The 23,548-nt window shown below is 40.2% G+C and overlaps 1 protein-coding gene across 6 annotated transcripts; it reads left to right on the top strand.

Annotated features, from left to right (window-relative positions):
• The first annotated feature begins 12,292 nt into the window (after positions 1 to 12,292).
• On the top strand, positions 12,293 to 23,357 carry LOC143515071 (von Willebrand factor A domain-containing protein 5A-like). Of its 6 annotated transcripts, none has more exons than XM_077006988.1 (21): positions 12,293 to 12,431; positions 12,807 to 12,965; positions 13,132 to 13,322; positions 14,140 to 14,214; positions 14,557 to 14,759; positions 15,255 to 15,477; positions 15,839 to 16,005; positions 16,390 to 16,504; positions 16,587 to 16,762; positions 16,948 to 17,036; positions 17,230 to 17,374; positions 17,611 to 17,690; positions 17,996 to 18,110; positions 18,299 to 18,457; positions 18,586 to 18,695; positions 19,052 to 19,269; positions 19,374 to 19,445; positions 19,894 to 19,953; positions 20,291 to 20,418; positions 21,676 to 21,799; positions 22,082 to 23,357. In XM_077006988.1, exons 4-21 carry the CDS (start codon positions 14,175 to 14,177, stop codon positions 22,159 to 22,161), a joined length of 2,304 nt encoding a protein of 767 aa, XP_076863103.1. In that variant the 5' UTR covers positions 12,293 to 12,431; positions 12,807 to 12,965; positions 13,132 to 13,322; positions 14,140 to 14,174; the 3' UTR covers positions 22,162 to 23,357. The 6 variants fall into 6 exon arrangements, with proteins under 6 accessions (XP_076863103.1, XP_076863102.1, XP_076863101.1 ...); XM_077006987.1 differs by having other exon boundaries at positions 12,394 to 12,547; XM_077006986.1 differs by lacking the exon at positions 12,293 to 12,431 and having other exon boundaries at positions 12,696 to 12,965.
• The last annotated feature ends 191 nt before the right edge of the window (positions 23,358 to 23,548 follow it).

Here is a 23,548-nt window from a genome sequence, read left to right as displayed (position 1 = left end):
GATTTGAGCTGAAACCTGTGTGTCAGAAGGTGGGAAGGAAAAGAAGAGCTGGGTGTCATCCGCATAACAGTGATAAGAGAAGCCATGTGCAGAGATTGACTCACCCAGTGAGTGGGTATAAAGGGAAAAAAGAAGTGGACCCAGCACTGAACCTTGTGGAACATGTTGTGATTTTCATCTTAATCCCTTCATAGTTTGTTTACATTACAGTATTGAATCAACAGCTTATCATAATTTATATATTTTGACAAGTCATAAAGTATTAATCAAATCTCTAATATTAATTACTATATGTGTTGCTTACATTATATTAAGGATTAAGTTGCTTGTTAGTAAGAATGACTGTGTACGTGCTTGTGTGCCACTTCCAATACTCCATGCGTTTGCAGTAGGCTAAAAATGGGATGTGTGAGAGGAGGCTCACTGTGACCTTATGTGGTAAGGCCAGGTAGTAAGACCTCGCTTCCAGAATAGAGACAGCTGTAGGTTGAACTATGGAATGTGCAGTTCCTATGTTTAGGAAGGAAAGCATATATAATGGTGAAGAGAGCAGACAGCTTCAGAGCTGCACATGGGGTGACATGATTAGGTAATGTGAGCTCTCCAGAGATCTCTGTATTAATTAATAGGCCTATGTGTATTTTTTAATAAAAAGGATAAAGACAAGACTGGTAATGTTTTCTTTTGCAATCAACGAACACGCTGCGCTGAGGTAAGAAAAGGTTAGCGCAACATTTTGGTGACCCCGACGTGATTGCAAAATAATTTGGAACTTTTTTCTTTTCATCTAATGACTGACAGTTTGACCGTGCCGGCACAACAATAGTGGTAAAGCAGAACCTGTTAAAACAAATCTGCAAAATTTGAATTGTAACTAAATTGTGGTGAACTGACAGTACTTGGATGATTCTAAATTAAATCCAGTCTTGTCTAAAAAGGTAAAAGTATACTATGGAAAATGGGTTTGAGTCCCATAAAGGTGATTTTAGGGTTCGAGTCCCTACCGGCAAAATGAAAGCTAACAAGTTTTTGTGTAATAATGAAAACTAACAAGTTTTTATTTAAGGTTTATTCCGTGGTGTGGCGGCCGATCCGTTCCTTTGACGAGAGGAACGAGACCTACGCAAGTTCGAGTCTTGCTAGCTAGGTATTGATATTAACCTTTGGATCTTGAGGAGTCCATAAATTAATATTATTTCGATAAAGCAAAAAGCCGGATAATGCACCTGAATTGATTGAGGATGGTAAAACCTCACGGTGTCAGAACGGAACTCTCGTTCTATATTTAGAACTTCTGGGTGAGTATCTGTTTTTATCAACGTATGTAACTGGTGAGGAAAATGCAAGTTTTATAAATGGTTTTAAGTAGAATTAATGTTAGTTTTAAGGGTATGGAATACCTTAGTGGAACAGATGAGTGTGACTAGTAAAGTGATTTATACTATTGAAGAATATCATAAGCAGTGTGATATTTGAAGGGCTGGCTGTTATGTGACAGTATGGGTGACCAACACAGAATCGTGTGTCCTCAGATGTAATTAATTATAAAACATTAGAGTCTCGTATGTAATATGTGACTCCTCCCTCATTCGTATTTAATTTATTCAGGTTTCCCCTTTGGTTTGGTCCTGCATATATTTAGTATCAGCTGTACCTTGTGTCTTTGGCGATTACGTTGAGTATTCATTTGCATAGTAAGTAAGGCGTGCTGTGGGTCATTTTGTATAATTAAGTATATTGCATTTGTTTCTGTTCCATGCATTGCTTGCATATTGTATATAAGTTCTCCTTGTGTCTGGTCGGTAAAGCTTAGTGATCGTGCGTGGATGTTTTCTCGTCCTGAGATTACTTGTGTTTTACTTCCGAGTTAAATTTCTCAATTTTGCACCCTCCCCTAGTCTCAGACTATACTTTGTAGGTTCATATATTGTCATTGTTTGAGTGTTGAATATGTTTCAGGCCAACCCATAGTCTAAAACTATACTTTAGGGATCATAAAACAAGTCCGGTTGTTAATAAGTTCGTGTGTCGTTTATTGTGTTGAATAAGTTGGGTTCGCTATGCTGACGGTCTTTTTTATACTTTAAATGGTTGCTGGGTTTGTCCTGTTAATGACAGTTGTTTCTCTGTATCCCATATATATATTGGCTATAAGTCATCGGATAAATTTCTTCCTTCGTTGTTTAACAAATAGCATAGTATGTGCTTTGTCTGAGGTGTTATAGTTTTGATTGTAAGTGGGTGTATTTAATTTCCTCATAATTTCTTATATCTTAACGCTAGGTTATGTCATTTAGTATTGAAATCAGGATTGTTTGTACACAGTATGGGTTTTGTCCCTCCTCTGTATTTAGTAACTAAGTAATTAATCTTAGTTGAACGTCTAGAGAAATGCCTCAGCGCGCGCACCTGTTGCGTAGGGACAGTGTGCCTAGACAAGCAGACAAGCGAGCAAAAAGTAAAATTTAATTCGTGTATTTGCCTCCGCCTCTTAACCGAGAATTGTTACATCGCCGCAAAATAGACCAACTGGCTAAAGTGCACACGTTTAACTCGTAAAATTATCAAACGCTGAGAAGATTTAGCTCTGTGACACATGTACAAATACTGTTTGCTGGGGGTTGTTCATAATCAACTAGAAGGAGTGGGGTCTACACAGCAGATATTCAGGAAGATACACCACCACCGTATGAGTTAAACTCGGTAATGCCCACTAACTAAGTTATCCAGGAATTAATGTAAAAACAGGAATCGTACAAATAGATAAAAACCGACGACGTGGAGTTTAAAACGCGCGAGTTACCCTTGACATTGAATATTAGTATTTAAGGCTAAAAAAGGGAACGCATGCCGTGGGGTGAAGTGTAAACTGCATTTTAAAAGAGACTTGGATGGAGTAGTTATAAATAGCATACACACCGGGGTAAGTAAAGCGAGTGTGTGAGGTGGAAATGTCAGTGAAACGGTGAGGTATTTGGATAGCTAAAACTGGACAAGCTGACAGCAGCTAGAGAGCTTGGCTCTGGGACACTTAGAGGAGTGGTGGTAATTATAATAATAATAAAAATAAATACTTTAAATCGTTTACACTGTGGGCCTTGAAAATATAATCCAGGAAAGTAGCTTTTTGAATAATAATCAATGTTTCTATGTTTTTCTAATTTTGGAATAGGTCTGTATGTTGTCAGTTTAATATGAGAAACCTGATGCCAGTTAAAGTGACTAGGAAATGTTTAATAATAATAATAATAATAATACTCTGTATTGGTATAGCACCTTTCAAACATACATGCAACTCGGTGTTTTAAAGAATAGACAAAAAGTGAAATGTTAAAAGAAATTAAAGATAAAAGAAATCAAACATATTAAAAGAATGTAATAGAGTGACAAATTATAAAATAATATTGCAATAAAGAAAGTAAGATGGCAATTAGAATAAAGTTGGAGTTTCTTAATTAAAAGCAGATCTAAACAGGAAGGTGTTGAGACTCTTCTTGAAGCTGGGCAGAGATAAAATGTCTCTGATCAAGCTGTTGCAATCTAAAAGATCTCAGAGCACAGGGGATCCGCCCTAGAGACCTCAATATGTCCCCTAAGTGTATTATTTTATGCAGTAGTATTAACAGTATGGGTTTAACCTAAATTTTAGAGGAAGGGGTTTTGGGAAGGGGCAAGGAAGGTCACAGTGATCCTGGCAACTTCGTTGTGGCAGGTGGGGTGGATGCTTTCTCTTTGTGTTCAGGAGAGTCATTGGGCGAAAGAGAGTCCCCACAGAACCGTAGGATGAAGGAGGGCCAGAGGTCAGAGGTCCAGCACCAAACCCTTCTGCAGTACCAGGGCAATGGCGGGGCCCTGATGAGAACTCGGACAGCAAAGCTACGGCAAACCCTATGTTGTCCCTCACTGGCGGTACTCAAAGACTATCATTTCTGGCTGGAGAATATCAAAGTCTGCACAGAACTGTTCAAATGACTGTACAATGTGGCCAGCAGGCCACTAAACACAGGTTCCTGAGATCAAAGACTGTACCTGTTAACCTGTGGAAGAGACATTACAAATGCACTGTTTACAGACAGCAGACACCTGATGCACCTGAAGTCCACAGACTGGCCTCCACGGTTGCTATCTACAGGGGTTTCCTGAAGTCTCACTCATGAGCCGCGAGGGGCATCCACTCCCAGTTCATTTCCTGGAAGCCAGATCACTTTGATTGAACCTTTGTCCTGCCACCCGACCCAGTTTATGTTATTTTGTCTTATGACATAGGAGGGGATCCAATTCATGGGAGGAATTTGAAGAACAGCTACAGGATCAGGTAAACTAGGTTACTGGGGCCTGAGGGGCGGCAACCCTGCAAAGCTGAGACATGCGCAGCAGTGCTGGTAGATAATGGGAGATTCAGCCACTCCACACATCTCATTATCTTCACACCCTGGTCACATGGGTAAGGAGTAGGTAAGCATGATAAGGAAACCAGGACAACAGGGCATCGGGTAACAACTATCTGAGTGTGAGCTAATTTAAATCTTGTAATAACTAGTGCATTAAAATAACTTCATTTGACTAGTATTTTCCATCACAAAGAAAGACTTATTTTAAATTTAATTTATTAAAGTTTGATTTGATTTATTAAACTAAAACAGACATTGGCATAGGCTGTGGACTTAGCAAATTACTGATTAAAACTTATTACTCTTTTTAGAAGTTTCTGAAATACATTCCTGAATGATATTTCAGTAAAGGGGGAGATACACCTGTTAGACAACACCATGCACACAGCATAAATCAGAGGTTGTACGCACAGAGTGACAAGATAACAAAAGGGGGTAAGTTGAGAGACAGAGGCAAATAGGAGCACATTAGATGGTTTGCAAGGCAGACCACAGGACCTAGAGCTATGTAAAGTACAGGAAAATTGACCCCAGAGAAAAAAATTAAGAAATAGAGTACTTAAATAAAATTTTTATTATTAAAATAAAATAGCATTGCTGAGTAAATATGGTAAGAAATAAGGAACTCTGGAAAGGACCAAATGGGAAACTAATTATATAGAATCTATTGATCAAACCAGTGTTAACTGAGGCACACAGGGTAGCATGTGGGTAGAAATAAATTAAGAAAATTTTGGTTAACTGATGGCACCTATACTGACGTAATAGCAGTCTGGACAGAGTAATGTGATATTTGAAACATGCATAACAGCTGTCATGCTTTAAGGAAAGGTCTAAGCAGGCTCCCTGGACCAAAGGAGCTAAGATAGGATATGATAATTCTTTGTTAATCACTCAGTGGGGAAATTTGCATTGTTACAGCAGCAGAGAATTGTGTAAGGAAATACACATATGTGAGGTTCTGTACAAAATGCAATGAAAATAGGAGATGAAGTTCAGATTGACTACATGGGTATGGAAATACCAATACGGGGATTAAGCTATTTGTTAGTGGCTGAGGATAAATTCTCAGGTTGGGTAGAAGCATTTCCACCAGGGCAGATGACTCGAGGTCAGTCTGCAGAATGTTGATAAAAATTACTGGATACTGCACCATTGTATACTAAATTAAGTATGCTTAGATAATGAGATGCACTTTACTAGCTAGGAGCTAAAATTTGTGGAACAAAATTTGGGTTTGAGACACAAATGTGGGTTGGTTTATCATTCTCAATCTCAGGCTAAAATGGAGATTATAAATGGTAAGTATAATGGTAAAGGTAAAGGAAAAGGTATGTGCACAAAGGTATTTATATGGTTGGCCAGAAGATCTTCAGTGAATTTTGTTGCAGGATTCACTTCGTTTGAGCTCATGACAGTGAGAAGTTTTCGGGGGTCCCCCAATGCGCTTGCGAAACCTGACAGGTACACTCGGGGTCGTACAAGGAAGGTTACAGTGAACTAAAAAAGTAATTTGTGAAGCTTATTCTGTCCAGGTACCAGGAGAGGAGTTAGAACCAACGGACCTGCCGGTAACCAAATGGGTCCTGCTTAAGGTCATCAAAAGAAAGTGGTCAGAGCCCAGGTGGACCAGTCCATTCAAGGTCACTAAAGAGAACATCACACGCTGTCCGATTGAAGGGCAAAGGAGAAACGTGGTACCACCTCAGCCGGTGCTGAGCATCAGAACCAGCGCGCCGAGATACGGAGCTCTCAAACGACAGGTCAAAATAACACCTGAGAGCGGAGGTTCAACAATCAGGTAGTCCACCCTGACCTCCTTCGTGGGATAAGAAGATAATCTTGCCTCCAACAGGGCAGAAGAATAGATGATGCTGCAGTAAATGTTTTGTGATGTATTTGGATGTTCAGTAATATTGTCTAATGTTGTTTTACAGGCCTTGTGTAACATTGTTTTTTGTCTATATGTTTTTGTATTATCATTGAAAGTAGTAGCATTGTGATTGTTAGTATTTAACAACATGTTAAAGGACCTTACAGGGGACTGCCCCCTGTGCATATGGATCCATGGTGGGTCAAGGCCAATATTGTTGTAATAGTAGCTGCATAACTGAGATCCCTTGGAGAGTTTCACATAAAGCTTTAGGAGTTGATAATCATACTACTGGCCGGCTGGGACGGCCATTTAGCAATAATAAAGTTCAAAGGTAAGCATTATTGTTCAGAGAGACGCACATCGTACCAAGAACCTAGTTATTCTATCAATAGAATTGGGATGTTTTCATCTGGAGTACTGGCACATCTCTAGTACAGGTCATGTACCGTATATCTAGTAATAGGAGTGGGCCAATCGGGTTAAGACCCCTTAGGCCTAATTAGGATAAACATAGTATGGTTTAGACCTGCCCCAACACTGGGACCATCACTGGAAAATACGTCAGAAATTAAGATATAAGGCATTCATGGATCAGATTATACTAAATGGACACGACAGCAGATAATTGAATTGACTGTCTTATTATGTCTGTGTTAACTTCTGTGGGAATACTTTTGACTTATGATTACAGGTGAATGTTGTTGTCCAATGTAGAAGAAGCTTAGTTGGAAGCTTAATCAGCAGTAAGATTGAGAAGCAGGAACCACAAAGGTGTTTGGGTATGATGTCATAGTTGGAGTCAGAAGATGAAAAGGTAGTTTTGGATTAACTTAAAGTTTGATCTATTTAGAGATCAAAAAGGGGGAATTGTTGTGATTTTCATCTTAATCCCTTCATAGTTTGTTTACATTACAGTATTGAATCAACAGCTTATCATAATTTATATATTTTGACAAGTCATAAAGTATTAATCAAATCTCTAATATTAATTACTATATGTGTTGCTTACATTATATTAAGGATTAAGTTGCTTGTTAGTAAGAATGACTGTGTACGTGCTTGTGTGCCACTTCCAATACTCCATGCGTTTGCAGTAGGCTAAAAATGGGATGTGTGAGAGGAGGCTCACTGTGACCTTATGTGGTAAGGCCAGGTAGTAAGACCTCGCTTCCAGAATAGAGACAGCTGTAGGTTGAACAATGGAATGTGCAGTTCCTATGTTTAGGAAGGAAAGCATATATAATGGTGAAGAGAGCAGACAGCTTCAGAGCTGCACATGGGGTGACATGATTAGGTAATGTGAGCTCTCCAGAGATCTCTGTATTAATTAATAGGCCTATGTGTATTTTTTAATAAAAAGGATAAAGACAAGACTGGTAATGTTTTCTTTTGCAATCAACGAACACGCTGCGCTGAGGTAAGAAAAGGTTAGCGCAACAAACACCAGTGGAGAGTTTGCATGGCGTGGATGTTGATCGTCCCCATGTTACTTGGTAGGAACGACCCTCCAGGTAGGATGCAAACCACGTCCATGCATTGCCAGAGATACCAAGGCCTGAGAGGATGGACAGGAGGATCTTGTGATTGACTGTGTCAAAGGCCGCCGAAAGGTCAAGCAGAATCAGAACTGATGATAGTCCAGTTGCTCTAGCCGCATGGAGTTTCTCAGTTACTGCAATGAGTGCAGTTTCCGTAGAATGTGCTAGCCATATTGGTTGGGGTCCTGAAGCTGGTTCTGTGAGAGAAAAGAGGATAGCTGGTTGTGTACAGCCCGTTCAAGGATCTTGGAAAGGAATGAGAGGAGAGATACCGGTCTGTAGTTGCTGATGTTGTTGTTGGAATTGGACTGAGTTAACTGGGAATGACGAGATGAGAGCCGATTAGAAGTCCAGATAGTGGGAATGCATCCAGGTCTAGGTACAGATGAATAATGGGCCTTAGGTTTGGAGAAAGAGGTGCCACGGTGAGTGTAACATGGACGGCGAGCTATACCCAGGGCAGCACATGTAGTAGCAATGGAGGTGGGGAGGCGGACAATCCTACGATTGAGCTGCAGAAGTTCGTAAGGAGTGTATAACAGCATTGTATCCGTCGAGTGAAGCGTGATCAGTGACAACAGGATGAAAACAAAGAGTTTTCATCTGGTTAAAGAGTTAAGCAGCGAAACAGCGAGCATAAACAATAGCGCTTAGCATTAGCATAGCAACGACTGTAAACAATGGCTGTTATCATTAGCACAGCAAAGCGTAACAACCTCTGAAAGAAGCGACCGGTAAGATATAAAAACCACGGAGTCACAAAGGTATAAAACGATAATATAAAGGTAAATAAAACTAAAAACACGAGACAAAACTAAAATAAAATCGAGGTTTTTTGTGAAAATAGATAAGTTCCCGCAGTTCGGATGGCGAACGTAATTTGTTGCCCGGAGGGGGGGGGGGGTGGCGATGAACGTATGTAATTTGTAGACGGGGGGTGGCGACGAACGTAATTTGTAGTCGGGGGGGTGGGGGGTGGCAGCAAACGTAATTTGTAGATGGGGGGGTTGGGTGGCAAACGTTTTAAACATCCGGGGCTTATGAAAACCAAACAAGCATTAAAACGACAGGCTTAAGCCTGGTTTATACTTGACGCACCGCGAGCGAAAATGACGTAATCGCTGTGGCTTCGCCTTATTCGCTGTCGGTTCGCGAGGTCGTGCACCTCTCGAATTTTGTAACTTCACGCGCAAATAATACACCTTTAGAAGGTGGAATTAAAGCACTTGTACGTCATTTTCAAAGTCCATTTCAATATTTCCCAGCATGTTAAAATTAAATAAGTTAAATATTTATACATATACTTGAAATGATTCGAAATAATTCGCTTTTTATCACATTATTTAATGGTTGTTTATTTTCAAAACGCCCAATCTTAACGTCTTCACGTTCTCATGTTTTGTCCTGGAATTACAAGAGGCTCGTATTTGTTAATGTAATACAAGAGAACTGTTCAGTCAGACAGATATTTGTTGTGAAACGAAGTAGTTACAATTTCAAGCATTTTCATGTACTTTAGCCTAAATTTCAGCACTTTCAAACCTGAAACACAAAGCAACATTAAAATTCATCAGGTAAATGTTCCTTCCCCTGTTTTTGAGGGGTGTTTCTTTATACTACCACAAACACAAAGCAACATTAAAATTCATCAGGTAAATGTTCCTTCCCCTGTTTTTGAGGGGTGTTTCTTTATACTACCACATATCGTTTCGCAGAACACTGCACGCGGAAAGTATAAACGCTTCCACTGTTCGCACGAGGTGGGCGGAGTCATGCGCTACGGTCACTCGGGAAATAAACCAGGCTTTAGAAAGGTTCATTTCTTCCAATTGCTTGCGCCCCACCTGCAATACCCATGCAGGTGGGGCGCCCCACACTTTGAGAAACGCTGGTGTACGGCAACTTGTAATTCAATTATTATAAGTAGTTACTTTCTTTTTGATGTTTGCAATAGGTAATTCCATTATAATCTTGTTAGTATGAGGTGTGGTTACAATGTGATTATGTTAATGTTAAATGTTAATATATTACAGTATGATATTACAGATATTACAGTGTAATTACAGTAATTGTTATTATATTGTTATTGTGATGTGTTTGTTATTAAAATGTAATTAGTGTGTTACATTGTAAGCTGGTTAGCCAGGTTCATGCCAGTTCATGCCCCACCATTGCATTGCTACTGTTGGGTCCTTGAGCAAGGCCCTTAAACCCCAGTTGCTCATATTGTTCTCAGTCAAAATTGTAAGTCACTTTGGATTTAAAAAATGACAAAAATGATTAAATGTTTACATGTCAGCTATAATAATAAATTTTATTTATAATCGCCCTTCACAACACTCAAGGACACTTTACAAGAAATAAATAAAACAAATTATGGAGATAACACAATACGCAACAAAGAACACAAAACATACAATAGACAATAAAGTAAATCACAGGGAATAGGCTATTTTGAACAGGTGAGTTTTGAGTCTAGATTTAAAAAGAGGAAGAGAATCAATGTTATAGATGTCATGTGGGAGGGAGTTCCAGAGTTTGGGAGCAGCTGAAAGCTCTGGTCACCATGGTCCTCATACGAGCAAGAGGCACAGATGAATGGAAGAGATTTGACAGATATGGGGGGACAAGATTATAGATGGCCTTGAATGTATAGAGAAGGATTTTGAAATTGATTCTATATTTAAAAGGAAGCCAATGGAGTTGTTGGAGGACATGTGTAATGTGTTGGAATGAAGGAGTTTTAGAAATAATACAAGCAGGTGTATTCTGAACCAGCTAAAGCTTATGGAGGGATTAATAAGGAAGGCCAAAGAGGAGAGAATTGCAGTAGTCAATACAGAAGGTAACACGGCTATGAACAAGAATAGATGCAGTATGTGGGGTGAGGGTTGATGTTACGGAAATGAAAATATGCAGACTGGGTTATATTACTGATGTGCAAGTGAAAAGATAAAATGCTATCTAGGATGACACCCAGACTCTTAACCTGAGGTGAGGGGGAGACTAAGGAACTGTCAATTGGGATGGATAAACTGTGAACTTTAGATGGTGTGGATTTTGAATTGCAGAGCAACATTTCAGTTTTATCGCTATTAAGTTTTTGGAAATTAGATGCAAACCAGGTTTTTATTTCAGATAGACAGTTTGAAAGGGATGAGGGTGGAAACACCAGATAAGTAGAGCTGGGTATTATCTGCATAGCAATGGAAATCAATATTATATGAGCGAAATATATTGCCAAGGGGCAAGAGGTAAATGTTGAAAAGGTGGGGCCCAGGACAGAACCATGGGGCACACCAGAAGAAACAGGGGAAGACTGAGACCTGGAAGATTTGAGTTGGATGAACTGAGTATGGCCTGAGAGATATGAATGAAACCAGTCAAGTCAAGTGTGATATGGTTAATGCCAATGAAAAATTGTCTATTAAGAAGCATAGTATGAGAAAATAGTGTCAAAGGCTGTGCTCCGATCAAGAACAATGACAATGGAAAGTAAACCGGAGTCAGCTGCCATAAGAAGGTCATTAGTGATCTTAATAAGGGCAGTTTCTGTGCTGTGGAGGGGGCAAAACCAGAATGGAATTGTTTGCATAGGGAGTTTAGGGATAAGTAGCTACTGAGTTGAGTGGCAATAACTTTTTTGAGTATTTTGGAAATAAAAGGGAGGTTAGAAATTGGGCGGAGCTTATTAAAATGATTGGCATCTGAGCCAGGTTTTTTCAAAATAGGAATAATGGCTGCTGTTTTAAAGAGTGGATAGGAACAATTCCAGTAGTAAGTGATGAATGAATAATGGCAATTATGAGGGGGAGCAGAGAGGGAAGATAGGATTTAACTAAAACTGTAGGGAAAGGATCAAACTGACATGAAGAAGGCTTCGATTTGCTAATAAAATCGGAAATGACAGATGAATCTTGGAGTTGAAAACAGGAGAGAGTAACTGTGAGAGAGGTACAGAAGAAGACAGAGGCAATAGATGGGGGATTTAACAAATTTTTTCATTGAAAAACATCATCAGAGAATTACAGGTGTTTGTTGAATAGAGGTGAGAGGGTAGGGAGGCTGTGGGTTAAAGAAATTTGTTCACTAAAGAGAACAGTGTTTTAGTGTTCCCTTTGTTAGAACTGATTAGTCCAGAGAAGTATGATGATTTTGCCAGAGCAATTGCTTTCTTATAATGTAGTGTGTGAGTTTTGTGCATTTATTTGTGGATAATGAGACCAGATTTTCTATAGTCGCTCGAGTTGACGAGCTTTAGCTTTAATTAGCCGGTGTTCAGGGGTATACCAGGGAGCAGAATGAGAAAGGAAAAGTCTTTGGTGAGAGGAAGATAACTGCGGTCCATATGTATATTGAAATCCCCCAGCAATATTACATTAGGTGACAGAGTAGATAGATGAGTGAGTAGAGAGGCAAAATCGGTTATAAAGTCCTTGTGTAGGAGGACGGTAGACTGTAGCTATGAAGGTAGGAGAGGGACCCAGGCAGGTCACACGACACTCCAGTGAACTGTCAGCAGCAGGCAAAGATACCGAGAGGACTTTCCAATTCTCGCGGTGAAGTATCGCGAGTCCCCCTCCGCGACCTATACGCTACGTGGTTGACAGACGTAAACAAACCCAGGTGGAGTAGAATCGTTGAGTTGTGAAAAGTCATTGGGCTGTTGCTAGGTTTCTGTTAAGCAGAGAATGTCAGACTTACGGTCAGTCAGGAGATCTTAAACGAGATGTCCTTTGCTCGTACGTGAGGGGATGTTGAGAAGACCGAAGTTGACAGGCGATCTAGCTAAGCGAGCTAGCGCGCTGTAATTAGCACGCCGGCCCGTATTCCTGGGTGGACAGCGGGTGGTAGACCAGAAGGAGTGAATTTTTTTTTTTTTTTTTTACATTAATTGCACATTTCCATACTACTTTGTTGTTAACTGAACACTATCTTGAAATTGCCCTAAAGGAGAAATTAATCTATTTCATTTGATATAGCATTTATTTATATGAATAGTCTTTAGGTGTGAAGACCTTGGTTGGTGTGTGTGGTGTAAAACTGAAAATGTCTGGACAGAAGGAAGCACCGACTCCTCTCGAAATGTTTGTGCTATGGGTGCCAATTGAGAGCGAGTGAGGGCAAAAGCGAGTGAGAGAATTGCTCTGAGCAAATCAGGTAAAGCCATGAGTGACTTTAACAACTCAATCTGTCTGTTTATTTTATTTACTTAATTATTTCTTGCTTCCTTTCCATAACACTTCCTTTGAACTTTCCTTTGTGTAGGCTAATGAAATTCTCATTTTCTTGGTTCACTACTCATGCATGCAGTTTATACGTGTAGGTTTGAAAGCGTTAATACAGCCAAACCCCACGCTTGACGCTTGCTGAGTGCTGATTGGTTGGTGAGCTGACGCTGGCGTCCTACCTGCAAACTCCATTCGCTGAAGAAAAGGACATAAACAGGAAATCTTTCGTTGCTTTGTTTTAGTGTAATACACGTACTGTGCAAAATTAAAGGATCCTGTCCAAGTGGTGAGAACCTGTTTTACTATTTTTGTTTTCATCTATATTTAACTTTCTCGCCTCCAACACAAACCCGGAGTCCTCTATACATTCTCTGGCTGTGCCTGCTCCCCACGAAATAATTCCCACGAAATAACTCAGTGGGTTCTTCAGTTCGGACGCAGAACGAATAAAGGGGGATACGCCAACCATCGTAAATGTCGGTTTTCTTTTCCTAAACACTAGTGTTTGTCTTCAGGTTTTCACATGTGAGGCAAGTGTAGACTGGTGTGCAAACTAAATAATCTAAAATAAAAACTGCACAAACATTTCACACCGAATATTTTTCTCGATATCATCAACACTAATTTGTCACGTGAGTTCTAATAATTGTTTTGAATAATGACTTTTCGGACATTAAATGTGTAAATCTAATAGAAAAATATAACTGCACTACTGCAAACTATTTCCAGTTGGTTTGTAAACACTATGGCCAAATTGCACCACCGAATGGACACGCCCAACGAATGCGTTTCCGTCTGACCAAACACACAGTTACAGCGTCAGCACTGATAATCACCATAAATAAAGACACAAACTAACGTGCAGACCTGCGCCGTTTAATTCGACCTTACACTTCTGCCGTGGTGTAGCTACTCTATAAGGTAATGCCTCTGTTCCTGTCACTTAGGACTTAGTAATATGTCTATTTCGGGCCATCAAACCTTGTCTGTGCTTCGTTTGACGTACAATCGAGCTGTTTTCCCTTTACCATCTCTGCAAATAATTATTTCAGTAAATAATTCATGGTAATTTCTCTCTGAAATCAGTTTTTGTTATGTCTTAGATATCACACACAGAGCTTGGATTGCAGTGGGCAAAATGGTGAACTGTGGCTTGGTAACCAACAAGAATGAGCCAGGTATGAACTCGAGAATTATGTTGTCTTTGATGCTAAAAGATTTTTATTATTTGATTTAAAGCCTCGATAAAAAAGGTCCAGGACTTTCATGGATGTCTGATGGCAAGAAGTCTGCTTAGGTTATAATCAGTGACTTTAGTTCAAGCTTTGGAAACTATTCAAAGCCTGTTCAAAAGTCTCCAAAATTTAATTTGATTGCATCATATGTGTCAATTTGCAGATTTCAGTTTGCTCATGTCATGTTTGTTTTTGCAAAGCTGGGCCACTCAGAGAGACTTATAGAATGGTTCAGGTTGGGTTTAATTCAGCTAACTAAACTGTACCTGTGTGTTTCCTGATCAGTCCCTCTGAAGAGCATAGAGGTGAATCTACAGACTGAGGGGCATGTAGCTACAGTGAGCTCCACCTTGCAGTATGTGAATGAGGAGCAGGGCCCAGTGGAGGCTCTGTTTGTGTTCCCCATGCCTGCCGAGGCTGCTGTCTGCCACTTCAGTGCCAAGATTGCAGACCAGGAGGTTGTGGCTGAGGTACAGGAGAAAGAGAAGGTGAGTCAGAGAGGATGAGGAGCAGAGTCTTCAGAGAAGCATTGTTGCTATTCAACTAAACCTGGATGCATTTCAGAAATTATGCATTTTAAAAAGTCATCAGGCCAACAAAAATCATACATAAAACCTGAGCACCCATTATCCTGGGTTCATACTTGCTCCTTGTGTTTTGTTAATGTCCAGTTGTACTGTTTTTTTGCAAGAAGTGATTGTGCAAGTCCTGAAATGGTACAGATAGCAGAGATGGTTCATAGATTGTTACAATGAATAGGAAATCAATGAGTTTGCTATTGGACACACTTACATTTGAGCAATGTTAGGAGTTACCTAAAATATATGGGCTTAGACTATAGAAGGTTATAAACCAACATTGACTATAGATTTCTCAGAGAAGAATTTGTTGTAATAACATTATTTTCACGCTATAAATGTATGCAAATCTATAACATTGAACTCTTTTTTTTTTTTTGTGTGTGTGTTTTTTTTCCATGGCAGGCGCGACAGCTCTATGACGATGCTCTGAGCTCAGGCGAGCAGGCCTTCTTATTGGAGGAGAGTGAGGAGAGCACTGATGTATTCCGCCTGAGTGTGGGGAGCCTGCCCCCGGGACAGAGTGCTGCAGTCACCTTTGTGTACGTCACCGAGCTCTCTGTGCAGGCAGACCACTCACTTCGCTTCTGTCTGCCGGCAGTTCTCAACCCCCGCTACTCCCCACCAGGTAACACAAAACAGTTTTGGTGCAGGTTTAGTCTCTGTGCATATTGTGTAGAACTCTGCTTTTAAATAATAGCAGCAAAAGTGTTGAGAATCCATGGCTACCTGCTTCTTTTAGAGCCAGTCCTGATCAATACCACAACACATCACATTGTATGCATTCCTGAATGACATATCTGGTACAAAATCAATCTTCTAATCTTTGCTATACCACTAAATTATCTCAGTTGTGGTCAATAACACCCTATAGTTCCTGTACATATTAACTTGCCTTGATTAAAGTAACCTATTGTTAATGTGTTATGTATCTGTCATACATCTCAAATTTGCCTCTTTTGCACTGGTTTCCCTGGTTTTACCCTCAGGTACGAGTGGTGGTATAGTGTCTGAGATAACTCCAGGATCTGCACAGATTCCTTACTCTCTCTCTCTTACTATGAATCTGAGCTCTCCAAACCCCATCACTGCAGTCAAGTCCCAGTGTCCTCTTGAACCCCTGGAGTTCCTCAATACAGATCACACACGAGCAAAGGTGAGTGTGTGTGATTCTGATTAGAGGATGTACATATGTTGACCCAAGCTGACAGTAAAGAAGGGGTAGCCTGAATGCTTATCTGGCCTGTTTATTTAAATGCAGTTGTAAGACAAAAGTTCCTCTCTGCACTGCTACATGTGTCACACATTCACAAACTCATTGTGACGTGTAAAACAGTGACTAGTGTGAAGGTAGTTTTATTGCCCACCACTCTGTTGTGAATGTTTTTGTAATAACATGGTGATGTTATTGGAGGGAAGTACTGATGTTTTAATTCTGTGTTCTCTTTGTGTATTTGTGTGTGTGTGTGTGTGTGTGTGTGTGTGTGTGTGTGTGTGTGTGTGTGTGTGTGTGTGTGTGTGTGTGTGTGTGTGTGTTCAGGTAAATCTGTGTGCAGGTCACAAGTTTGACAGAGATGTCGAGCTGTTTTTGTATTATCAGAATCCCCATCAGCCCACTGCAGTAGTTGAGGCTGGAGTACCCACAGCTCAGCCAGGTACACTGGTAAATGGTTATAATCAGATATATATCAGATATATATTTTTTCCACAACTCTGTTTTATCTTTTCCTTGTGTAGGCTCTCTCATGGGTGACCCTGTGGTCATGCTAAGTTTGTATCCAGAATTCCCTGAGGCAGTGGTGTCAGAGGTGTCGTCCTGTGGCGAGTTTGTGTTTGTAGTGGACAGGTCTGGCAGTATGAGCTGCCCGATGCGTAATGGGCCGAACACAGAAGAGCGTATCACGAGTGCCAGAGTAAGATTCACTACTGAACTGACCTGCAAAATTAAAGACTTATAATATCCGTGATCTTCATAATTAAGTAATTATAGCTTTCACCTTTTGCCCATACACCAGAAATCCGCACAATTAGGGTGTTACATACATTTACCAGCATTAATAACAGCTGGATGGATGAATATATTATCTGATCCCTTTAGAACACTCTGCTCCTGCTGCTAAAGAGTCTCCCCATGGGCTGTTACTTCAACATCTATGGCTTCGGTTCGCGTTACGAATCCTTCTTCCCGTGAGTAATCACATGGTGAAAACATATGCTGCCATATGTTAAAATGTTCCCAGAGCTGGTGATGGTAGATAGCTCCACTTCCCAGTTCACTAATTAGGAGATTTCAGATGAAGCAATAAGCACTGGACGAGGTGAGAAGATATATGACTCATTCAGAATACTGTGAAGGATGATGTGGTGCATTTGGCTTCAGGAAAAGTGTGGAGTACAGTCAGGAGACAATGGACCAGGCTGTGCAGAGGGTGAAACAAATGCAGGCTGACATGGGTGGCACGGAGATTCTGCAGCCTCTCAAACACATCTACAGTCAGCCTTGCATCCCTAACCACCCCAGACAGGTACCATCATGCTTGACCTCCACATACACTACATAGTTGTGTTTAAACACACATCATTCATCATAACACATACCTGTTTGACAACGGTCCATTTAGGTTCTAATCTATAATGTTTGGATAATGTGGCTTGTAGCTTTCACCTCTCACATGGTGGAGTATGTACCAGTATTTATTATTACCAGTGACCACTATAACTACAGTATGCATCAACAAGTTCTCCATTTTAATGTTTGCAGGTGTTCATTTTCACTGATGGAGAGGTGGGGAACACAAAGGAGGTTCTCCAGCTCGTAGGAAGCAATGCTGAATCCCACAGGCACGTGTGTTGTAACGTGAAAGATAATTCCAGTGTTCAGATTTTCTGGCTGGATCGTTTATGCATAATCACCCAAGTCATGCACTTGCAGTGTTACTGCAATGTTGAGAATATTTCTGTCACGTTCTATGGTCTTAAACACCAGGGTGGTGTATCTTTGGCAAACAGGCCGTTTGTTGCTGTACACTTGATAATGGAGGAAAATTGTTGTAACTAAACTACTGTAATACACTAATGCAGATAATATGCATGGCAAACCAAGTGCTTGGCTGATCTTGAACTGGTGGTGTGTCATGTTTCCACAGGTGCTTCTCATTTGGAATTGGTGAAGGAGCAAGCACTGCCCTCATCACAGGAATGGCTCAGGAGGGATCTGGCCACGCCCAGTTCATCACAGGCACTGACCGCATGCAGTCCAAAGTAAAAAAAAATGGGGGGGGGGGGGGGGGGGGGTTGCTACTGCATTCTCTGTAGTAAAGAATGTAATGTTAAGTGATCACTTAAATGTCAAGAACAAATTTCACACTCCATTCTCCACATCTTTCCTTCATCTGTTATTTCACACTTCACACTTATTTTGCACATTATTTTTTCAATGCCCTCCCTAGGTCATGCAGTCTCTCCGCTTTGCTTTACAACCAGCGGTGATGGATATTTCAGAGGTGTGGTCTGTCCCAGAGGGCATGTCTGTCAGTCTTCTGAGTCCACCTGTGAAAGTACTCTTCAGTGGTCAAAGGGCACTCATTTATGCCCAGCTGAAAGGAGAGGTGAGAGCTTGTATGAAGACTTAACCATTCTAAGTGACGGTCTGTGACATTGTGTTATGAAGAAATTAGTGAGTTATCTGAATTAGTTATGTTACGCTTACATAACTCTACCTCTTTCTAATATTTAGGCCTGTAAGAGCTCAGACTGTAAGGGGACTATAACACTGCAGTATCGCCTAGCAGATCAACACGTTACAAACACACTCAGCTTCTCTATCAAGCCTGCAGAGAATACTGGGTAACACACACATGCAATTAGACTCCATAGTACAAGACACACATATTCCATATTTCCCCTGGGTTTGTCAGAGGATGAGTTTCCCATCTGATATTATGACCTCTTAATAAAGATAATTCCATCAATAAAACAGGCTGATTTGAATTTAACAGCTTTGTGGAATCATTAACAGGTTTTAGCAACACATACAGAAGAGAATACCAAAAGAAATGTCATAAAGGCCAGTGCTGTTTTATGGGCACTACCTTTGTTTAGTGGATTTGATCATTAGTAGCACACTAGTATGTAGTAAAAGTAGCTAACAAACCCTCAGCTGGCCTGATTACACTCATGAGGTGTAATGCGTGTTTGTGCAGACTGACCATCCACAGACTGGCTGCACGGTCACGGATCCGCTCTCTGGAGAAGGAGCAGCAGGCAGAGGGAGGCGGCAAAGAGGAGCTGAGGGCCAGAGTGGTGGAGCTGAGTGTGCAGGCTGGAGTGAGCAGCTCCCACACAGCCTTCGTCGCCATTCACAAGGGCAGTGGGGAGGCTGTGAAAGGGCCCCTGCTGAAGAGGAACGTGCCTGTGCCTAGTCAGTGTTCCTCCCACTCAGTCTCTTCCACAGAGACATTATTCTTATGTATTTTGTTTTGGGTACATACACACATCTGATTCTCTTTCTTTCTTCCTCTCCAGTGATGTGTATGGCTATGGCTTGTGGTGCACCACGGCTAATGTGTATGCCTGTGCTACGAGGTGGTGGTGATGGTAAGTTATTGAAAATGGTAGTTTCTAAACTTGACCTATTATTGAAAATGAGGCTGATTTAATATGTTTATCTGTGTAGTGCAGTTCATACAGAGGTGTCATTCAGAGTGCTTGACATAAGAATAAGAGCAAAGAGAAAACAGATTAAATTAACTAAACATGTATGATTTAAAATGTCAAAGTATAAACAATAAATTTAATTCGGTGATGAATGTAAAATGCAGTCATGGGTGCAGTACACCAACATTGCACTGCAACAACATCGTAACCATAGTTGATAGTCTGAATGTAGATTGACCAGAAAATTCAGAGCTTTGACTTTTGGATCAGCTCTCTCTTCACCACAACTACGATTTCAGATATGGGAAAGTATAGACAGTGTTGAAAAGAAGTGTGTTAGAGCATAAATGCTCAGCTCCTCCACTATTTTTTGTTTCCATTTTTTTAGTGGCTCTTGCAGCTGATTACATTGAGTTTTCCAGTGACGACTCTACTGATGACATTGATGGTAATGTTCACTGCTGACAAAAAAAAATATTTCTCTCCTCTCTCTCTCTCTCTATCTATCTATCTCTCTCTATCTCTCTCTCTTTCTCACATACACCACTATTTCTTGTTTTCCTGTTTTATTGAATGTTGCAGCTGAGTTTTCTAGTGATGACGCTGATGACATTGATCGTAATGTTCACTACTGACACAACAAAGAATCTCCCTTCTCTCTCATATGCAAATGATCAAACAACTGTAGTCTCGTCTGTTATAGGTTTTTAGTAATTGAAAAGGTTTGTGTGTGTGTGTGTTTTTACTTCCACAATAATCCACACTCATATGTGTGTCTGTAAAAGACCCTTCAGACCCCTTGCTACAGCTCATCTCTCTCCAAGAGGCTTCAGGCTGCTGGGAAATGGAGTCCACACTGGCACAGGTGTTTGGAAAGTCAATGGATGAGGTGGCCAAGCAGATGCCTGCAGAGGTTAGTATATCATAGGCCTGAGTAACAGACATTATTATGATAATCTAATACTGATGCCTATATTTGTTGGAAGTGCTTCTATTTTGAAACGTTAAGGCACACTGTAAGGCCACACACACATATGCCAACATCTTAATGATTGAGTTCAGGGAGTTCAGCCCCACCCATTGGCAAAAAAATTTATAAAATTAAGCATGAAATAAACTCCAGAAATAAACATTAGTAGACTGTCCTGTATTGGTAGATTGTTGTAATGAAAAACCCAGTGATTTTAAACATGACACTGTCATAGAATGCCACCTTTGACAGGTCTGGTGGTGAAGTTTTGACCAAACTAGAACTCCCCAGCCTATTGTAATTGCTGTTCTTATGAAATGCAAGCGTCTAGGAACAGCCCCAAAGCTGTAGACCACACAAACTTGCACAGCAAAGCTATTCAGAGTGGTGTAATATGCAATCCCACTGGACTATAGAGTAGTGGAAATGTGTGCTCTGGAGTAAAGGATCACACTCCGCCATCTGGCAATAGACACTAACAATAAGATGTTTAGTGGAAAGGGGTCGATGGTCTGGAGTTGTTTTTTAGGTTTCGATAGACCCTTAATTCCAATGAAACGTAGCGTTAATGCTGTAGTATAGAAAGACATTTTGGACAATTATACAGTTCCAACATTGTGGATTGAGTTTGGGGAAGGCCTGTTCCTGTTGCAGTGTTACTGTGCCCATGTGCACAAAAAGCAAGGTCCATACAGATGTGGTTTAACATGTTTTGTGTGATGGAACTATGGTGTCTCCAGAGTGGGAAATGTTACAGCTGCTAAAGACGGACCTGTAAGGGTTGGCTCCAGGGTTGGACCACAGTCAGAGGGACCAACTCCATAAATGTTCATGATTTTGGAATAGAATGTCAAACATGCTCATACGTGGGTGACTGTCAGGTGTCTATATACCTTTGGCCATGTAGTATACCAAAAACACTGTTATATTAAGGCTACAGGATGGATGGATTGAAGGTAACAAAAGTGTCATAGGTAACAAAAGTGGAGCCTACCGTTTCACAGAAAAGATTATTCTAGAAATTGCATTTCAAATAAATTAATTAATTAATAAATAGTAGGTGCTGGAAAGATTACATGTCCAACATTGGTAGCCTGTTATTCACAAGCCAGAATGACCCACATATCCAAACAAATATCGCCTAAACAGATTAATTACTATATACAAGTGACCCTGTATATTGCATGCTTTTGTGTTCAGGTGGAACCAGGCATCTGGGCTACAGTTCTAGCTTTAATCTGGTTACATGGATTTAAAATGGACGCTCATGATGAGTGGCAGTTTATAGCCATGAAAGCAGCATCATGGATTCGGAGTAGGAAAGGTAAATTCTACATTTAATCCAACACTCATTAATCAAGATTAAACGGAACCTACACTATATTGTATAACACTGACTTTGCATTTAAAACCATATTCTGTCAGTAAAGAATATCCCAATATTAAAAAATACAAAACCTGTTCATGAATTTCTTCTGAGCCACAACTTTGTCCCACTGTTAAGAAAGTGTGTGTGTGTGTGTGTGTGTGTGTGTGTGTGTGTGTGTGTGTGTGTGTGTGTGTGTGTGTGTGTGTGTGTGTGTGTGTGTGTGTGTGTATTTTGCAGTTGTCAAGTTGTCTGAGTGTGTACTTGCTGCCAATACTGTGCTGCAGTGTCAGGTTAAAGAAGAGGCTCTTGGTTTCTGAAGAAGTTACCCTCTATACTTCTGTTTGATCTCAAAACCCAAATGCTTGCAGATTTAATGTAGGTTTGATTAGATTGTGGAACTAATGCAAAAGGAGTTTGTGGAATTAATGCAAAAAACAGTGTGGCCTTGTAGCCTTATAATCCAACAGTGGGGGACTGTTGTGCAGGGTGGTATTAATGGTGGGTGGTGGGTACTGTTTGTGGAGGAGCTTGAAATTCCAGAGGCTGAACCACAAAATGTCACTCTGTCAGTAACAATCTGTCAATAATGTTCTGGAACATTGTAATGTGCAGAGATGACAGAATAGCAAATTGAATGTGTGTCAACAAAATGCTGCCTAAAAACAATTTTATTTGTGATTTTAAATTGAACCAGTAATAATTTCAATTACTAAACATGAATGGTAGACTAGAAACCATATTTAACAAAAAGCAACCACTTATAGGTCATACAACTGATAGAGTTATTATTACTGTTTATATTTTGGCCATGCTGCTGCAAATTAAATTGAAGTAAATGCATCAAATGTGCTTATTAATGATGGAGCAAAGTGTGAGTAGCCTATGTAAAATTACATTATTCTGAAATGGTGAAATGTATGAAATCATTAACACACAGTAAGATCAGGTGACATGCGTTTGTCCTATATCCTATACCTCAAATCATGTACGAAATTTTGATTTCATAGGTGGGGGGGACACAATTGGCTTGAGAACTGGGGCGCTGGGGGGACATGTCTCCCAGTGTCGTCGTCCCCCATTACGTCCGTGCCTCAAATTCTAAGTTTGAGGAAAGAACCTACAGACTCCCCGGGAATTTTGGACGGACAACTAAGACAGGCATATAAAGACATATCTTCATATATTAAGCCCTTATATATTAACCTTTAAAATTGTACATGTAAATATAAATTAGGGGTGGGCATAGATTAATTTTTTAAATCTAGATTAATCTCACTGAAATCTTGAAATTAATCTAGATTAATCTATATTAAAATGGTTCATATGCGTGCTACCCAAGTAATGACTAAAAGTCAGTTTTTGAGATAGGGTTTCTTAATACAGAGGGTGCATTAGACCAGGGTCTCATCTCCTGTTTCCAAAATGCATCAATGACTGCTTGAGGAAGCTGTTCTACTTTGATACTTGAAGAAAAAAAAACATGCTCAATAAAATGTAAGCTACTCGTGTTCAACGGTTTATTCAGTTGACATGAACATAAATTTGTAAGCCTACATACTGTCCATTAAATAACATGTTTATTCAGCTAAACATGATATTTGAAATGTAAGTCAACATTTAGTACATTTAACCTCACGGACGTAATTTTCAAAAGTCAGTTTTGGTCCTCTGTAGTTTTAACGGTTAAAAAGAAATATTTAAATA

This window comes from Brachyhypopomus gauderio, chromosome 5, assembly GCF_052324685.1.
Source record: "Brachyhypopomus gauderio isolate BG-103 chromosome 5, BGAUD_0.2, whole genome shotgun sequence".
NCBI classification, from domain to species: Eukaryota; Metazoa; Chordata; class Actinopteri; order Gymnotiformes; family Hypopomidae; genus Brachyhypopomus; species Brachyhypopomus gauderio.
The sequence above is the reverse complement of the archived record's forward strand: the minus strand, read 5'-3'. Positions and strand labels throughout refer to the sequence as shown.

Excerpts from the sequence above, each read along its gene's own strand:
- LOC143515071 (XM_077006988.1), top strand. The coding sequence starts at position 14,175 with ATGGTGAACTGTGGCTTGGTAACCAACAAGAATGAGCCAG. Across the intron at positions 14,215-14,556 it reads AACCAACAAGAATGAGCCAG|TCCCTCTGAAGAGCATAGAG; the intron begins GTATGAACTCGA and ends TTTCCTGATCAG. Across the intron at positions 19,954-20,290 it reads CTCTACTGATGACATTGATG|ACCCTTCAGACCCCTTGCTA; the intron begins GTAATGTTCACT and ends TGTCTGTAAAAG.